Raw genomic sequence first — 18,673 nt, 5'->3', positions numbered from 1 at the left:
TTTTCACTTTTGCAGTGGCACGCGCATGCGCACTTAACTGACTACTTTTGCTCCAATGACAGGGCATGTGCATGCAAATGAATAGTGTGAGTAGGAACCGTTACGGTTGAAATATGGAAATTTCGCTCTAATTCTACAATTCTACAAATACAAAAATATGCTACATACATATATGTACACATACAAATAAATATACAAAAATAAAGTGAACTTATACTAGTTTAGTTAATACAAAAAAAAAAAAAAAAAAAAAAATGGTACGAAATAGCACAGAGAAACAGTGAGGCTTAAAATTAAGTCTACAACTACAGTCAAATACAATAAAATTCCCAGTGGGCAAGGTTGTAATGCATTACATGCATTAGTGCAATGTATTTCTTATGAGCTCTCGATTTTGTTACTGTTAACTATGTAATCAGCACTGGTAATGCAACATTGAATGCCCCACTTTACTTTGGACATCGCCATGGGGGGAAAAAAGCATTTTCGAAAGTGAAAAGGTTCGTTTTACTGATTATTTTTTCGATTACTATACATTACATTTTCCCACTGGGTTTAGTTAGCAGAAATAAACAAACAAACACATACACACACGCACAGAAACAAATACGTTTATGCGCTTCATCTAATAAACTGAAGCAATATGCTTTAGTTATCATCTGCTAAAAAAAATAAACAGAAGTATTTCTATTAAAAAAAAAAAAAGTATTTCTATTCAATTTGAAATATTTTTCATAGCCTAGCGTAGCTTAGTTAGTGTTGATGAATGTAGTGCGACGTTGCGCATGCGCGCGCTCAGTGCAGCGGTGGTGGCGTTCGATTCGGTGACTTATGCACCAGCAGACTCTTCGGCACGTGCTGCTCCAACAACAACTGATTATTCTGCTCCTGCAATTGCTGCAATTGTAGCTGTAGCTCCAGTTGCTGTTGTTGCTTGCGACGACGCGCTTGCGCACTAACACCACCGGCCCCACCACCGCCGCGCATTTGGTACTGCCACGGCGGTAACGCGATTTTGGTTGCATTGCGTCGCCACATGCCCGCCGGACACCTGGTGCGCTTGCGCCACTCATCCGGCACCTGCACACCTAAACGGCGACATTCGTGCGCATACGCGGCGAAACTGTCACAATGGCACAGGCCGTTGGGGCATTCGCAGACGTCCATCTTGCAGGCATCAAAATAGTTATTGGGATTTAGTCTATTATCACAGTTTCCGAATACTTCAGATTCGCGCAGCCAGCGGCAGTAGGCGTTCGCCTGGCGTTGCTTGCAATTTGGCCGCGCGGCAAGTTTGTCCACACGCCGTGAACACGCTTTCGGTCCGCCCACCTTCCATGAGTTGGCGAAGCGCCAAACCTCATCGTCGGTGTGATTGTTGCCATCGCGGCTGGTGAGATCGTCACGTCCAATGCCGTTATAGTTGCCACAGAGGCCGCACAACTTTTGCTTGAAAGAGGCGGGTGCCGTTAATTGCAGAAAATTATTACCATCCCATTCGAGATTTAGCCCCACATCGGTCCGCAGTAAAATACTTTCGCCTTGCCGTTCGATGCTGATGATGGGCCCATCGGCCGCGCCCTGATACGGCAACAACACCCGACTGCCATTCACCTTTACACGCAGCTTTTGACCCAAATTCACACGAATACCGCGCATTTTCAAAGTTACCGTTTTCGCCCACGACGACCGCTTCGTGCCGCGCCCATCATTCGTTAGACGTATGGAGAAGGAATGATCACGGCAATCGGCAGCGAGCAGATATTTGCACGAACCCTGAAAGCTGAAGAATTTGCCATCGAACGTTTTGAAGTGCGGATCACCGAAGACAGTGCAGGTGCCAGCGGTCTCTAGGCAACGTGGACAACACTCGCCCGGTAAAGTTTTCTTCTCCTCATTCGAACGACACCTCACCGCCGCACAGCGCATTTCGGAGCAGCGTATATTGCCGGCAGTACAGCGACACGAGCGGCATGGACCCAAATTCCAAGTCTCGTTATTCATGTAGGTAATACCGTTGTGTATGCATTCGCTGCGCACTTCCGATGTGATGCAGTGTGGGCAGCAGCCGTCCATTTCCTGATACTCGGGCGAGCATTCTAGCACGGGGCAGGTGTTGCGCTGACACACCGATGTGCCATTGCTGCAGGTGCAATTTGTGCAGCGATCGGGCGTGAATTGAGTCTTATCGTAGTAGACTTTGTTGTTGAAAATGCATTTGCCTGGAAGGTGGAAAATAAACGAGAGATAAGATATTAGAAACGAAAGGAGTAAAAAAGTGCGAAATGATTTTGTAGAAAGATAAGCTATTCAGCTGAGTACAGCTGCGATCTTTGTTTGCCTAATTTACACGCTCCCCATATTATAAGCATCTGAGTACTTGCATCCCTAGCTTTTATTTCGTACTCACCAGTTACTGGCATAAACTCGCGGTGCTCGGTGCAACGTGGACAACACTCGTTGGGATTTTGTGTTTGCTTTGAAATGGGACATTGTAGTATTGGACATGTCTTCTTGGCACAGGTCAATTTATTCTTCGAACATTGACACACCATGCAACGATCGTCTATCGAGCCGACTACTTCCTGCCCCTCGGCTACAACTTGTCCATTGATCTTACAACCTTGAAATAAAATTAAGGTACATGGTAATTATTCATGTATGTATATGAATTTACGCCAAAAACAAAATTGACTCTCAGTAATTTAAATATGCATTAATTTGTCCTCACTAGTTTCGCTGAGTGTATGAAATTTCTGTGTCACATAAGCGGCAGAATAAAAGTTTAGCAATTACTATTTCTTAAAATTCCTGAAATTTTACTTAAATTTATTGAAATAAAACGTGCAGAAGGTCTGAAATTTGAATAAAAAGCAATTGCTTAGTTTTCGTTCATACGGCCCAAAGTCTAATTTATTTCAATAAAACTTGACATACTTAAACACAGGCAGAAAAAGTAGATTTAAATTTTTTTTTCTACTTTTTAATCCCCTTAAAAATATTTTCACACCATAACCTTCTTAAACCTCTTTCAGTGGAATTTTATTTTTCAAACAGGTGGTAACCCTCCTACGCGTAGCCTTTTCGCAACCATTTCGCTTGATACTCATATTTGTCATAATTTATTTAAGCTATTAAGTAATTATAACTACATATTCAATAATTAGAATTAAATAAGATTTTTTAACAGGTGGCAATCCCCTTAAAACACTCCAGAAATATTATTAATGTTCAAGCTAAAGATTTCTTAACACTTTTTCGTTTATCACCCGTAATCTGAATAAGCATATAATAACCTGTGTATAATTTAATTAACCTTGACTTTTCAAACAGGTGGCAACCCTTTCAAAATATTTTCAAACTAAAATTTTGTTAAGCTTCTTTCTTCTGACACTAACATTGTGATATTAGTTGATAATTCCCTTAAGTTGAATTTGATTTATTAAACAGGTGGCAACCCTGTTGCACGTGGTTTATAAATGAAGCCTTTTCAAAACCATTTCGCTTGATATCTATATTTGTCATAATTTATTTATCTCTGCAAAATGTTTTCAAACATTCAACCTTATAAACTTCTTTTAGCTGACACTCATATTATGCCATATGTATATTTAAAACACCTAAATCCTTAATTCGGGTTGCATTTTATTTTTAAAATAGGTGGCAACCCTGCTACATGTAGTTTAGAAATAAAGCCTTTTCAGAACAATATTGTAATAATTTACCCCCTGGCGAGTTCCGAGCTTTGTACTTTCCGGATTTGTGATCATTCGTGCGACATGACCCATCGTTCAATCGTCTGCGTTATTTGGAGCTGCCACACACACAAAGCCCCGTAAATCTTTCGCAGAAGCACGCCGAAGTGCGCTTGGTGTATGACAAGAGATAAGTTTACTGTTCTCAGTGAAACAGAAATTAGCCAAACTACATAAATTCGATTTTTGATTTCAAGCAAACTTATTATTTTCCATATTCCAACTATCGCTGCAAACTTTGTAATTTCAATCAGCCAGATATGTGTATGTAGTACAAAATCTTATAAGCAAGTTTGTTTCTACTATATCTATCCATATGTACATAAATTAGGGTGCCTCACCAAAAAATAGTTGCGGTCTTTCCACCAGAGTTATAAAATTTATTATATTTTAGGGCGTGGACTAGACCAATTTGAAAATTCCTCCAAAAATCTAATTATTTTGATTTCGTGATAAAATTTTTAAATATTCTTATGCAGACCTTTTAAGCTTAACCTCGTCTATCATTGATTTCTATAAAACGCTTGATCTTCTGCGGAGTTTTCAAACAGTCTAGCTCACGTAAATACTAAGTTTTGCGAAATATTTTTGCGGAGACCTTAAAATATATATTAAATTGTATAATTCCGCTGGAAAAAGAATACCTTTTTTTTTGTATGGAGAGTGATGCAATTTAATGTCCATGTCTACATATTCCTATTTAATTTAGCCACATGTACACATAACAACATTTACACATACTCTGAATGCGTTACTCAACACACGTTCCTTCTAATAGTATTAGTTATTATCTACTTTGGCCATAAACAATAATTTCGATCAAGTTTTATTGAGGCTTAAATGATTTAATGACATTATTGTGATTGGCAAATCATATAATAAAACTACAATGTATGCACATATGTATACATACATACAAACATACATACGTCAACAACATTCCGCGTCTCAGTTATATATATTTTTTTTCTTTGTACTTTTTTTGTTGTTTTTATTATGACAAAAGATTAGCGAGAAATCAACTTAAGTGACTGCGCTAAATACGAGGAGTATATGGCATCAAAATTGAATGTGATGCTTATTTTTGGATATTGACCCATTGTCTCGGAATGATGTAGATATGTATGTGTCTGCATATGTATGTATGTATGTATGTATGTATGTATGTATGAATTTAGATATAAAAATCAATAAAGTGTATTTAGCTAGATAGCGATTTTTTGCTGTATTCAAATCATTATTATTTTAATTTGTATGATTTGTTTTCCCTTTTTTTTCAATACTATATTATTTTGTTTTTATTTGCTCAGTTGTGATTTTGTCATGCTTTTGGGGATTATGCGAATGATAGCCGATTGTTTTCATAGCATTGATTCCTCTTTGTCGACGTAAGTTTTAATGTTAGTTTTATGGTTTCGTTTCAATATCTATAATATTTTTATATATACTTACAAATGTATATACTATATACGTAAGCGCATACGAATGTACAAATCGTACAACCTCTTCAAAAGAGGCACAACTCAAAAATCAGATCCGGGAATAGAACTGTATGCGGACCTTAACAATTTTTAACACAATTATACAAAAACAGGTTTTCTTTTAGGAGAATGTAATCATGAAGAGAAACATATTTGCCTTAATTAGAGATAGATCCTGCAAATTGATTTATGCAAAAAAAATCTACCTAAATTTTTTCAGTTGTGAATCTTTTTAAGAATGTGTGCGTTAGGTATACATACATATGATTACAGCCCAATTCGGACACCATTTGGCTTTTGGATCTCCGATTGAGAGAGACCTCCCTGATTTTTTTTTTTTAATTTTTTTTTGTCCAGCCTTTTTCGTGATATCGATTTTTGAAAACAAACGTTCCTTTTTTAAATGCCCATAACTTTGCGAAAAATTGGCCAATTGGGTAACTTTTTGCTTCTGAAATTTTCAACTTTCTGAACACTTTTGAAATCGAAAAAATTTTCAAAACCGTATTTCGATAAAATTTTAAAATTTTTAATATAAAATATTTACTTCCAAAAAACACGCATTGATCGATTTTTTTTTTAATTTTATCAAAAAAATGTATACGTAATTGCAGTGAAGAGTTATTCGACCTACCCTTAAAAATATCTTAAGCGCTTCCTCATCATTGCCGAATTCAAAGTATTTCATAAACTATAGCGGTTGGAAGAGGGAGTAGTTGAAAGGCGCCGTAAGGCGGTACCAATGTACCTTCGTCTTCTGCGTTTTTCTCTGAACACTGATTTTTAAGCTGGTGTACGCGATAAATATCTCATGGTCGGCTAAACGGATTTGGCTGCGACATTGTAGACGTAGAGAATTTCTGATTCGATGCCCGGTTTTTAAGTTTTGAATTTATTTAGTTGAACATTTTCATGAAAAGACATGTCGTTTCCTCAAACCATTGCCATTTTTGCAAAAAAACAAGATTTTTCCCCAGGCATCGCTATAGCGACTACCTTCTTAAATAATTTTTTTTTGTTAGTTTTCAGACGATGCCCGATGTAGAAATCCTGTACACCATCTTGAAAAAGGGGCCATTTTTTATAGTTTTTTTTTCATTTTTTGTTGGAAATTATTTCTTAAATGTGTATTTACTTTATGTATGTATGTCAAATAAAAGTTTTTTTTTTTATAAATTTAATATCTGCGTCAGAAACAAAAAAATATTTTGTTTAAGATATTGTTCGACGTCAGGGTGGTGTTGTTCAAGCTTACCAGGTTATCAGGTTATCTGGTTAAAAATTATTATTGTGTAGTGTATTTTATTGTTGTAAACTGAATAAAAAATATAACCACATAAACACATAAGCTGATAACCAGGCAAGCGTGAACAACCTCATTCATTAAAATAACAGGTCATGGTGAGTATGTGAATAGAAACACAGATCAAAATTGGAAATATATATTTATTAATACTTAGAATTAATTATCAAATTTACTTAAATTTATTCAACTTCTGTTCTATTTCTGCAACTTTAGCATTCGCCGAAAGAGTTTTCTATTATAATCTTGAAATGGCAAGATGAAAGAAATATATTTTCTATAAAAGAAATTCATAAGAATGAAGAAATGGTGTATACATGAAAAGCGTTTGTACTTTTCCTCTTAAATAAAATACCATATATATTTGAAGTGTACTATATTTTTTCCGTTTTTTTTTTTGAAAGAGTAATATCTTAGAAAATGTTGGCAACCCTAGATATATCGTACAAATTTCAATGGGCCGCAGACCACTAGCAACAATTTTTTTACATTTTTTTTAATTCTATTAGTATTTTAGACAAAAAAAAAATTAAAAAAATGGAGTTTTGATTTTTTTTATGACTAGTTTAGAGATGATAACAAAGGGTCAATAACAAAAAAAAATAATAAAACTTAAGCAAAAGGTAGCGAAATATTTTGTTATGTGTCTGTTACAATCATACAAAATATGTAATATTAATAATGCAATTACTAGAACTTACCTCGACATGTTGGACAACATTCGCCCGGCTTTGGCGGTATAACGTGTTCATCATCACATTGATTGAAACATTTCATCGTCGTCTCGGTAACAACACTGGCAATACATTTGTATGTTTTACAAGGATCTTCGGGATCAGTCCATTCAGTGCCACTGGAGTATGGTACGCCGCGAAAAATACAACCTAAGATAGTTGAATAGAAAAGAAAGTTTAGTAGTTCAAATCATTTCAAATAGCTAGCAAGCTGTAATTGTTTTAGTCTTTTAATAATTCATGCGGAACGAGGCTCATTTGGAAAAGGCATTCTTTTTTGCTATAATAGGGGGTTTTTTATTTATTTTACAATAACGATATGTTATGAGTTATAAGGATTTATGTATATGGAAGGGCCTCGAGAAAATTTCTCAACATAAAGTCACCTACGTAAAGCATGTTTCTCTTCAACATATAAATGCCATTTAGACACATTGTTCAGATTTAGGGAATGAGTAAGTCAAATAAGGTTAAATTAAAAAAAAAAAAAAAAACGTTTTTATAAACCGTTTTCTGGCCTCTAGCACATAGAATTAAAACCATGCTTTAAAAGCCGCATATGGAGCAAAATAAAAAATCTCCATACAAAAAATTGTGGGTTTGGGCACCTTTGGAACGCGTTGCCGACCCCTAAAAATGCTTTAATTATAAAATTCTTGTACATCAAATAACTCAGGATATATGAATATCTAGTAAAGTTCCAATTTAAAGTGCATGGTCGGGTTACCCCATGCATTGTAGCTTGCAAAACAAAAAATNTTCAAATAGCTAGCAAGCTGTAATTGTTTTAGTCTTTTAATAATTCATGCAGAACGAGGCTCATTTGAAAAAGGCAATCTTTCTGCTATAATAGGGGGTTTTTTTATTTATTTTACAATAACGATATGTTATGAGTTATAAGGATTTATATGGAAGGACCTCGAGAAAATTTCTCAACTTCAGATATCTTTTGAAACCCTTTAAAAGTCACCTACGTAAAGCATGATTCTCTTCAACATATAAATGCCATTTAGACACATCGTTCAGATTTAGGGAATGAGTAGGTAAAAATTAAAAAAAAAAACGATTTTCTATATAATTATGCGATTTTGCAATAACTTTAAAATAAAACATAAAAAAAAAAAGTTGCATAACTAACAACGTTCTTCATTTTGCTAACTTAAGTCTAAAAGCTTTTATGAATACGGCCATATTTAATGTACACATTCAATTTTTGAAACCTCGAATTTCATGAAAATTAGTTTTTAAATAAATCGATATGCCAACGACGACATAACAGAAATCGAACTGACTTGTTAGAAAAATGGATTGAATAAAAGATTTCATATACATGCCAACAGTGTTGCCATTTTAGTTATTTTCCAGCTAGATTTAGCTGTGGTTTCGCCGTTCAGCTAGAAAAATTCCAATTTGGCTGTTAGCTNTTTGCAATAGCTTTAAAATCAAACTAAAAAAAAAAAACAAAAGTTGCAGAACTAAAAACGTTCTTCATTTTGCTAACTTAAGTCTAAAAGCTTTTATGAATACGGCCATATTTAATGTCCACATTCAATTTTTGAAACCTCGAGTTTCATGAAAATTAGTTTTTAAAGAAATCGATATGCCAACGACGACATAACAGAAATCGAACTGACTTGTTGGATTGAATGGATTGAATAAAAGATTTCATATACATGCCAACAGTGTTGCCATTTTAGTCCTTTTCCAGCTAGATTTAGCTGTTGTTTCGCCGTTCAGCTAGAAAAATTCCAATTTGGCTGCCAGCTTTTTTTAGCTTTTTTCGGTAAATCTTTTAGCTCTTTCTAGCTTTTTTCAAAATTTAGGAAAATCCAAGTAAAAAATATTGTACAAATAAACACGGCTCAATTAATCTTCACAAAAAAAAGCGACAAAACGCAGGTTCCATGTACAGAAGTCTACTTATACAAATAATCGATTATTGTTGAATATTTGCAAAACTGCCGAAATATGGGGGTAGAATTATGAAAATTCATTGCAAAACGCTGCAAATGCCTTTACTTCAACTAATAGCTTTATATGAAATGTTTCCAAGTCCACTCACCTTTGCATTTCCTACAACACGTATCTGGCGTCTTTGGATCCAACAAATAGCAATCATCGATGGAGGGGCAGCTTTCTTTGTCACAGTTAACAAAACCATTCTGTAAAATAATAAATTTGATGATGAATTTTTTAGCTTTTCATATTAAATGATTTTTTGGTTTACATTTTATGGTAACACATTTTCATAAAATACTAACTTTAATTACGATTCTACACTCGAAATTTTTGCAATTAATTAGAACAATGCGCTCATCAAAAAATAAAATAAATAAATAAAAATCTGACAACACAGAGTTCAGATTTTTGCCTGGAGTCAAATCAACAGGCGCCACAACGTCAGTACCACATACAGCAGATATATTCATAAACGCGTATATATAACCATGATTCCATACATTTGCACATATACAGCCCAATAAAGTGTAAATATATATAAATATACATACATACAATCAGGTACTCTACAGGAGAAACCACTTCTCGCATAGTACACACACACACACACTTTGGAGAACGGCCTCCAACGACCTTGCAGGTCCAGCAAAAACCTCATCTTAGTCGACTGCATATACATATACATAGTATATGTATATATTATAAGTACTATATGTATGTATAATAAGTTTTTGGCGTATAGGTGTTTTTGTTTACCGTTGACCCAGTAGCAAAATGTCGGTACATTTCAACGACGCCTTCAGCCACGCACATAATTTTAAGGGTAGTTCCGCCTGGTCTTGTTCCAACCATAGAAGTTTTAGTGACGGCTTCAAACCTGACTGTGAGCCAGGATCTGAAATCTATATGGTTGGGTTAGGTTTGAATGGTGGCGGAACAACTTTTGAGCCCATGAACTTCGTATGAATATGTTAGCCAATGCTCAGCAAAAATCGCTACTAGCCTTGCAAAGCCAGGTCTGAGTTTGCTTACTAAGTTGTGGGCTCTCTTAGACTTGTATGCAGTCCACATGAGTTTGGATATATGGCAACCCGCCGCCATGCGCCACCTTTGATCCGATTTCTGAAGATTTCGGAGAAAAGTTTTTTTGTTAGATATGTTAGATATCAATTGGGGATGCGGTCCGATTCTTGTTCGAGGCCAATACTGAACCCGCTCTAAAACTAGATCGAGCTGACTACTTACTGTGTTAAAAAAAAAAAATTCTACACTTTGTCTTTAGTGTCAGCTTTGCTGTAGAAACCGACAGGGCCTTAATAGCCGCCCGGCTATACTCCCTATAATCCCAGGAATTCAGAAAAAAATCGCCTGCCTTAACTCCGCAATCGATTTTGGAGCCACTAGTTTACAGATGATGTATCCAGGAGGAGATATTAGGTTCCCCATCCCATTTTGCTATCGACCAGAGAAAGTCCCCGAAAGGCCTGTGAAATTCTATTTCAGGTCATATGTTGTTGGTAGCCAGTCTCCTCCTGGGCGGCAATCGACAAATTATACACCTATGTCCAAGCGTTCTTTCTTTCCGTATACCCAGTCCTCTACATAAGTCTTATAGTAGATTCTGATGGGGAGTGCCTTATGTGCAGGTATATAGCAAATATGTAGTTTTGTAATAGCATTTTGAGGGCATCCGCAGGGCCCTGTAGTCCCAATGTATGTAGCCTCCTGAATTTTGCCTAAGTTTATGTGATTATACTGATTCCGTAGGGCAGTCCACCATAAAAGGGAGCCGTAGCATAAAATCGGGCATATAGCCGTTGGGTGGATCCAGAGTACAACTCTTGGATTAAGACCCCATGTCTTCGCTTTCTTTACTCTTACTTCTATATTTATTTTCCAACTCAGCTCAGGATCCCATATAACTCCCAGATACTTCGCATAACCGCAGACTTTTTCAATTCAACTTTGACAATTAAAAGCTAGCGACCTTATTCCTAGTCGTGCAGGACATTAGTTCCGTTTTCTCATGGCGCACTCTAATGAAGGAGGTATGTGGAATCACACAGTTTATACCAGTTGTAGTACTACCTTTTTCACCATTGCTTTACCCTCCATCACATTCCGCTACTGGGCTAAGCTTCAAGCCTCTGTGTTAGTGTTTGTGCCACTGTCTCTTTTGCTACAACCACCCATAAAATATGCAAATTTTACTAAGAGTTTGTGATATTCATTAAAGTTTATCTTAGAATTTATATGCACGTATGTACATATCTCTTGTGAGTTTTTAATTAAGAGATGTATCTTTTTAATTAAGAGATTTTTAAAATCTCTTTTGCTGATAGGCGACACAACAAGCAGGTTCAGCAGCCAGTGCGAACGACAACGATAAAAATCCTAAGTCGTTTTTGATTGAAAATGCTGCCAAGAGAATTTTATTGGAATTATTCAAATTAATAAAGCTAGTAAAGAAGATTTTTGGAAAGCAAATTTAAACTATTAGTTAAACAAAACTTTACTTAGCAGGATAAAAACTCCATGCGGCTATTAACTTTGCTTTAATTCTTTTTTCGGTTATTTAGAAGAGCCCAAAATGAATACATATTTATGTATGTATGTACGTGTAGCCTAATTCGTACCCAAAATGTCACATTACTAGTTAATAGTTAAGGGTTATTTTCGAGCTCTGCTAGCGAAACACACACAGAGACTTTGTATACTGAAGTAGTGAAAGACTATGTATGCCTATTATCCAGAGCTGGGCACTTTATGATTACTTAGGATTACAATTACTGTAATTGTAATTACGAAAATTTTCAGCATTACGATTACTGTAATTGTAATTATAACATGCTTGATTGTGATTAACAGTTTAGGCCATGACCTACTTATCGCCCAATTGGGGATGCTGGGAGTTCCTTCCATCGCTTTAACTTGGCTTGAGTAATACTGGAAGAACAGGAAGTTAATCGTCAAAGTTGGTGACAGTCTCTCTCTCTCTGGCAATTTCAGTTACTTCTGGTGTACCCCAAGGTAGCCATCTAGGCCCATTACTCTTCATTACCTTTATCAATGATGTCGTTAAGGTCTTCAAACTTAGTGAATGTTTACTTTACGCCGACGATCTCATGCTTTATCATCTTATTAACCTCCCTGAAGACTGCGTAGCTCTGCAGAATGACATTAACTCCCTCATATTATGATGGAAATGTAACGGATTAATTATATACCATCGAAACCTGGGAGGGCTAAGCCCAGTAGGTTGAACTTGAATAAATTAAATATATTACTTTAATTTTAATCCTTAAAATTTAACGATTACGACCACTGTAATCGTAATCGTACTTTTTATGATTACGATTATAGTAATTATAGTAATCGTAATCATACAAATTTTAAGATTACAATTACCGTAATTGTAATCATGAAAAATAGGATTACGCTTACAGTAGTCGTAATCATTGAATTCGGATTACAATGAGGATTACAATTAAAGTAATCGCAATCAAGCACAAAGGGCAGGGGCCTACATTTTTACGCCGACCCGAAAGGCGATTGTATTTTTACAAGCTGTTTTGTTTACGTCAGAAATACGCTCGGAGGTTTGCCATTGCCTGCTTAGGGGCGACCGCTATTAGAAAAAACGTTTTTTGTTTTTATTTTTTGATGTTGGGTTGAACCGGACTGGTAACAGGCCCTGCGGATTGGTAGCGCGCACTGCTAACCACTACACCACAGCGAACGCTTTGTAACTGTATTACTTCAACTTTAAATCAATTTTACATAATTTTCGGTGTAGTAGAACAAAGTTCCGCTCATTTATTTAACTACTAAACCTCTACAGAAAATCAGAAAATCGCAATCAACATTTTCTTGATTACGATTACATTAATTGTATCAGGTATCAGGTTTATCAGGTTTCCCAATCAAACCCAGTGTACATAGAATCCATGTTCGTTGTAAGGCAACGAAGTTGTGGAAAGTGCTAAAATAACGGAAAACTTTCGCCCAGACAGACTTATGTACTTAATTAGAGTATTACAAAGGACTGGTGCTATTTTTAGTTTTAAGCGAAGAAATAAACAAAACCCACTACCGTCGTTAAAGTTCATTTGATACGCCGTAACGAATCTAGGCTTACATATGTACATACATATTAAAAGTCTATAAATAGAAAACATAACTTATCCAAACATATTTACATACAAATTAAAAATTTCAGATTTCTAGTTTAGATTAAGAATTAGTTACACAAAGCATTTGTAAGAGAAGCCAGTTTTTATTTAGTTAGAAAGCTTAAATTAACAATTAGTATGCAATGTATTTATTTACATACCTATTAATGTCTTACGAGTTATGGAGATTTGATAAAGCGCATACGAAAACATTGACGCCATAGCATTTTGTGTCAATTCGCCGAAATGAAGCCATAATTTTAATTTTATGAAGAATAATAATTTCATAAACATAAAATGAATTTTACGAGCCGAAATATTTAACAACCAACTGAATGTCTGGCTGCACTTGTATGTGTGTGTGTGTGTGTGTGTGTTTGAGTTTATCTGCTTGAAGCTGCGCACCTTCATGCATACGTATTTTCGACGAATGAACGCTTGGAACGTAGGGGACGCGCGCGCAACTGCGCGACTGCGCCACTGATACACTCGCGTACTCATACGCGCCTGCTGCGCTGTACCACAAATCGATCCGAACACAACTTCGAACTGAAATCCCAGCTTTAGCTCAGACTGAAATTGAATCTGATTCGAAATCCGATTTAAGCGCCGCCGTAACAAAAGCAAAGCCGCTGATTGTAAGCGTTAAGCCGCACGCGCGGCGGCGCAGTGCGGGCAACGAAATTGAAAATAATTGTATACAGAAATAAACTGTGAACAACAACAATAACAGCAGCAGGCAGTAGAAAAACAAAGCATAGCAAATGAAGTCAAAATTCAATTCAACAATAACAAAACAGCGCCAAACGATGTGGTGGTTTCCATTCAATTTGTTGTTATTGTTGTACAGACATCGTCAACAACGAAGGTGGCGCCAGAGAGTTTTTGGTTACGCCCACTTAAAAATAATACTGGCGTTGAACGATAATCATTGCCGTGGTATCAGCGGCAGCGTGCAGGGTTACCACCAGCAGCCGATAGTGCTGAGGTGGTGAGCGCTAAGCCGAGTTTTGAGCGCTGAGCGTTGAGCGGCACGCTGCTGGAGATGCGTACACATATTTCTTGATTTGCTCCAAAGCGAGATATCTTCATACAACAAAAGAAGTCTATACGAAGCTCGGCAATCTCAGCGATCCAAGTTGAGCAGCTGAGCGCTTAAGCAAGAAATAGCATTGGCGCGTAAGAGCGAAACAAAAAAAAAATAATAATTATGCAGCTGGCACATGCGCGCTAGCGCTTTCTAGCTTGTGGAATGCAGAGCGTTTAGAAAAGTAAAGCTCATTTTAGCTGGTTGACGCGCGTTGAGCTGAGACACATATTCGCATGTACATAAGTATGGCTGCGTCTTTTCTCAGCTTAGCATTCCTTTTCAGCCAGTTATCTGCTTAGAAAAGTAGCTCAGCGTGAATTAGTCCAAGCGCCTTATCAACGCGTTTTGATTTATTAACGTAAGCATAGCCGTGGGCCAAGCTCGCCAGCCAAAGCGCGGCTTTCCAAAGTAAGCAACAAAAAGAGTTTTTTTTTTTCAAAATGTCTGTTTGTCAGAGCGGTGGTCAATCCGTGCGCGGCGGCACTGGCGCTTGTCTATTTAATAGCTTGCGCGTCGCCGCTTATAAAGTTGGAGAATCTGGTTGACGACGAAAGCAGGAATCAACAGCAATTGAGTACAGACAAACACTTGCCGCTGATGTTGGCTTGTTTTATTTTGCAGGTAACAGCTGGCGGCTGTTAACTCTTTTTTGCCATGCCTTTCGTTGGCCGGTGAGCGCTGAACGCTGAACGCGCCAGACCGCCTGCTGGTAATGAGACGGATGTTTGTCGCGTCTATAACCGCGAGGTGTTATTGCCTAGAAAATTGCTGTTGTTTTTGGTAGCTCTCTAGCTGTTGCTGCTGGCCGATGCTGTATCGAGTTTAACTCACATCGATCTATTGGCAAAGAAATCGCCACACACACACACACATGCATGCAAATTTATAATGAATAATAGTTGTAGGAAAAAAACTAATCACATAGATGCTTGTTCAAGACGGCGCCAAGTGTGCCAAACGATCTCGAACGTCATGGTTTTAATAATGATTGTCACAAAAAAAAAAAAAAACTTGTTTGACGACCTTGACGTCGTAAAAATCTATGTTTTATCTAATTCGACCAGATAGAGAGATAGAGATAGAGAGAGGGAGAGAGAGTGAGATAAAGTTTATTAGAGTGGGAGCGAGAAAGTAAGAAGGCTACAGAAGGTGTTAGCGAGCGTTCACATAAATAAAATTTGATAAATTGATTAGAAAACAAAAAACAAACAAAAATAATGCAAATACGTATTAAGAACTAATGCAAATCCCCATAATTTGTCGTTTTAGCTAAAATATTCTTTTCATTATATGTACAGGCATTTACTCTTTTATGCTTTACTACGGACTTGCTGCCAGCTGAACCACGCAGAGCTTATAGATTTAGTGTACGTCGCATGGGCACACGTGCTTCTTGCCTTGCTCCGTCCATCCATCTGTGGAGCTCCGATATTTTCACTTCCGCTTCACCCCCAAACTCTTGAAAAAGCGTAATTGAGTTAGGAAATGGTGAATGGATTCCTCTTTTTCCTCATTCCAATAACTTCTGTAGAGAGTGCTTGTTGGTATACGCCGTCGATGGAGCATTTGCTATGGCTTTTGTTGAGTCTTGGCCATAAGCATTCTGAGATCTCATAGTCGTCACGATAAAAGTACCTTATCCATATAGTAATTTAAATCAAATATTTACCAGTTAATTATATTATTTAATTGTACAAGTTCCCCTGCTGTAGCGAAAGTGAAGCCAAATCCTTTTCAAGGACTTCGCTATCCTGTGCTACCAAAATGCGTTTACCATAATTCATACTGTCCGATGAAGCCAGCACGCAGTGGTTCAAAATTGGAATTTAATATTGATAATCAACATAAACCTTAATTTTTCAACCAATTTTTACTAAAAACCCAAAAAAAAATTTTTGGTGAACATTTTTTTATAACATTTCATTTTTCTTTTTTTTTGTGTATATTTTTGTTTTGGGAGACCCATACAATTGTTTTCAAATAGTGTTTGAAATTAAGTGAAAAATGAAGGCCCCAGTGAATTACGAACACTAAATTCCAGTTTTGAACCACTGTGCAGCAGGGGGATTATTGTCCTCTTTCAGTGGAACTGGTAAACTCAGCGTGCAACACGAACCTGTGCACAACTTTCCCTGTGCCTTATCGATTGTACAAAGATTGCCGATTAAATAGAAACCCTTAAGTGGGGTGCGAAACAAACTCGCGAAGGTTTTCATTATATTTTATAAGGGACATTTTTATTTTTCATATTCTGCGTTAAAAAATTTACCTCTGAAAAATGCAGAGCCGATTTAAAGGACAGATTAAGAAATAAAGGACAAAAGGCGTCCTTTATTTTGAAAACAATTATAAAGGACAGGGCGTTAAAATAAAGGACTGTCCTTTAAAATAAAGGACGGATGGTCACCGTATCCATACGTTATTAGTTACGGTTGTAGTGTTTCTTCAATCCCCCTTAGTCGAAAAGGAATCGATGGTTGTAGGAGTTACCCACTTCGCTAATCTGCATTTTCGAGCCGTGCCCAGCCATCATGTTGGCTATTTCGTTCCTTTTGATATTGATATGACCAGGAACCCAGTAGAGAGAGGTTGTAACATGACTCAGTTAAGGCAGCGTTACATGAAATTTCGGAACTACTTTCAACTTGACCACCTTGGAAGCTGAAGTTTTCAATGCCGTCTGGCTGTCAACCAATATAGTGACGTTCCCTCACGGAGGCTTAGCATTCCATTTGCGACAAGCCGACTTCTCCGCCTGAAAGGCACTGCAGTTATCGGACGGTCAATACGATTGCCTTATCTATATGTCCTTGAAGTATAGACTCCAGCCGTCTCCTTTCTCTAGCCTTGAGCCTCGGTATAGATGGAAGTGCCATCATTTACCCACAGTAGATCGCCTTCCCAATCTTCCATATTTGGAAAATGTATGGGAATCTTAAGCAAAAATTCCAAGTTGGCGTGAGGTACTCAGTTTTGACTTCTAGATCGGCCTTGATTCCGTTACGCCGTCCACTATTAATTACCTCTTAGACCGCTTTTATCCAGTGCTTTCCACCAGACCAGCGCACCTGGGGTTAAAATTGGCCGGATGCTGTAGTGTGCACACCGTGAGTGGTATGCGGTGACAGCCCTCAGTTTTTTCAGAAAGCTCTTTTGCAGGTATAGTACGCTGCTATGCCCTTCTTTGCTCTTTCCTCTACCTTGGGCCACCACGAAATTTAAAAGTAGACATGGACAGCGTTGGCAGAAGTCTTGCACTTGCCTAAGTATTTCGCTGCGGAGGATAGCTTCAGTCAAAGTCCTTTCAACGTTTATGGTCGTCGAAGTTCTGCAAGGTGGGATCATACCAAGATATATAGAATATATTTATACTTTGCTGTACAAATTAAAGAAATAAAGCATGCATACCTATTCATGTGCTCATATATGCACATACATATGTATGTACATATGTACTTCGGCACGCCTGACTTCACAATTTTTTGACTAGCGACAATTGCCAAACAAGTACGCAATAAAGAAGGATTTGTCACTTGAGATGTTTAAGCTTTGCTATTTATGCACCACTACTCCCAAACTAACACTTCATCTATGTGGTACAAGTACTAGACCGAATTACATATGTACATTAGACTGCATCACCAAAGAAAAGTTGCGGTTTTTCCGCCGGGATTACAAAATTTATTATGTCCACCAAACGTCCAACAAAATATTTCGGAGAAATATAAAGATTTACGTGAGCTGGACCGATTTGAAAATACCTTCAAAAATGGATTTTTTTGTGAATAAAAATAGTTTCTTCATCTTTCTCTTTCCTCCTTTGAATGAGTTAATTAGCAAAGAAATAAAAAGGGTGAGAAAATACCTTCCCAATGATACCTCACAAGTCTAAATCGGAATAGTTTAGGTTCAGTTATTCAAGTTTTTCTTATACCAATCTTTGAAAAATTCCGTTACGATTCCGTTTAACATTTTGAATTTTTGAAATTTTTTTTTCAATTTTTATGCAAATTTTTTAAGCTTAAACCGGTTTGCCATTTGAGCGTATTTTTCTAAAAAAAATCTTTAAGAAACTATTTTTATTCATGAAAAACTCCATTTTTGGAGGTATTTTCAAATCGGTCAAGCCCGCGTAAATCTTAATATTTTTCCGAAATATTATGGTGGACGTCTTAATAT

At 36.9% G+C, this 18,673-nt stretch overlaps 1 protein-coding gene across 2 annotated transcripts in view; it reads right to left on the bottom strand.

Annotated features, from left to right (window-relative positions):
- Positions 1-540: 540 nt before the first annotated feature.
- Positions 541-18,673, bottom strand: part of cv-2 (crosveinless 2-secreting protein) — a 46,041-nt gene continuing 27,908 nt past the window's right edge. For both annotated transcript variants that reach the window (XM_017621913.1, XM_017621914.1), the window contains exons 4-7: positions 9,336-9,435; positions 7,241-7,423; positions 2,411-2,623; positions 541-2,222 (exon numbers count right to left, since the gene is read on the bottom strand). In XM_017621913.1, the coding sequence (XP_017477402.1) occupies positions 796-2,222; positions 2,411-2,623; positions 7,241-7,423; positions 9,336-9,435 (1,923 nt within the window). In that variant the 3' untranslated portion in view covers positions 541-795. The remainder of the gene's footprint in view (positions 2,223-2,410; positions 2,624-7,240; positions 7,424-9,335; positions 9,436-18,673) is intronic.

Source organism: Rhagoletis zephyria, unplaced genomic scaffold (genome assembly GCF_001687245.7).
Source record: "Rhagoletis zephyria isolate East Lansing unplaced genomic scaffold, Rhagoletis_zephyria_1.1 Rzeph_scaffold_02640, whole genome shotgun sequence".
In the NCBI taxonomy this organism is placed as follows: Eukaryota; Metazoa; Arthropoda; class Insecta; order Diptera; family Tephritidae; genus Rhagoletis; species Rhagoletis zephyria.
Note: the sequence above shows the minus strand (reverse complement) of the source record. Positions and strands in the feature narration are given on the sequence as shown.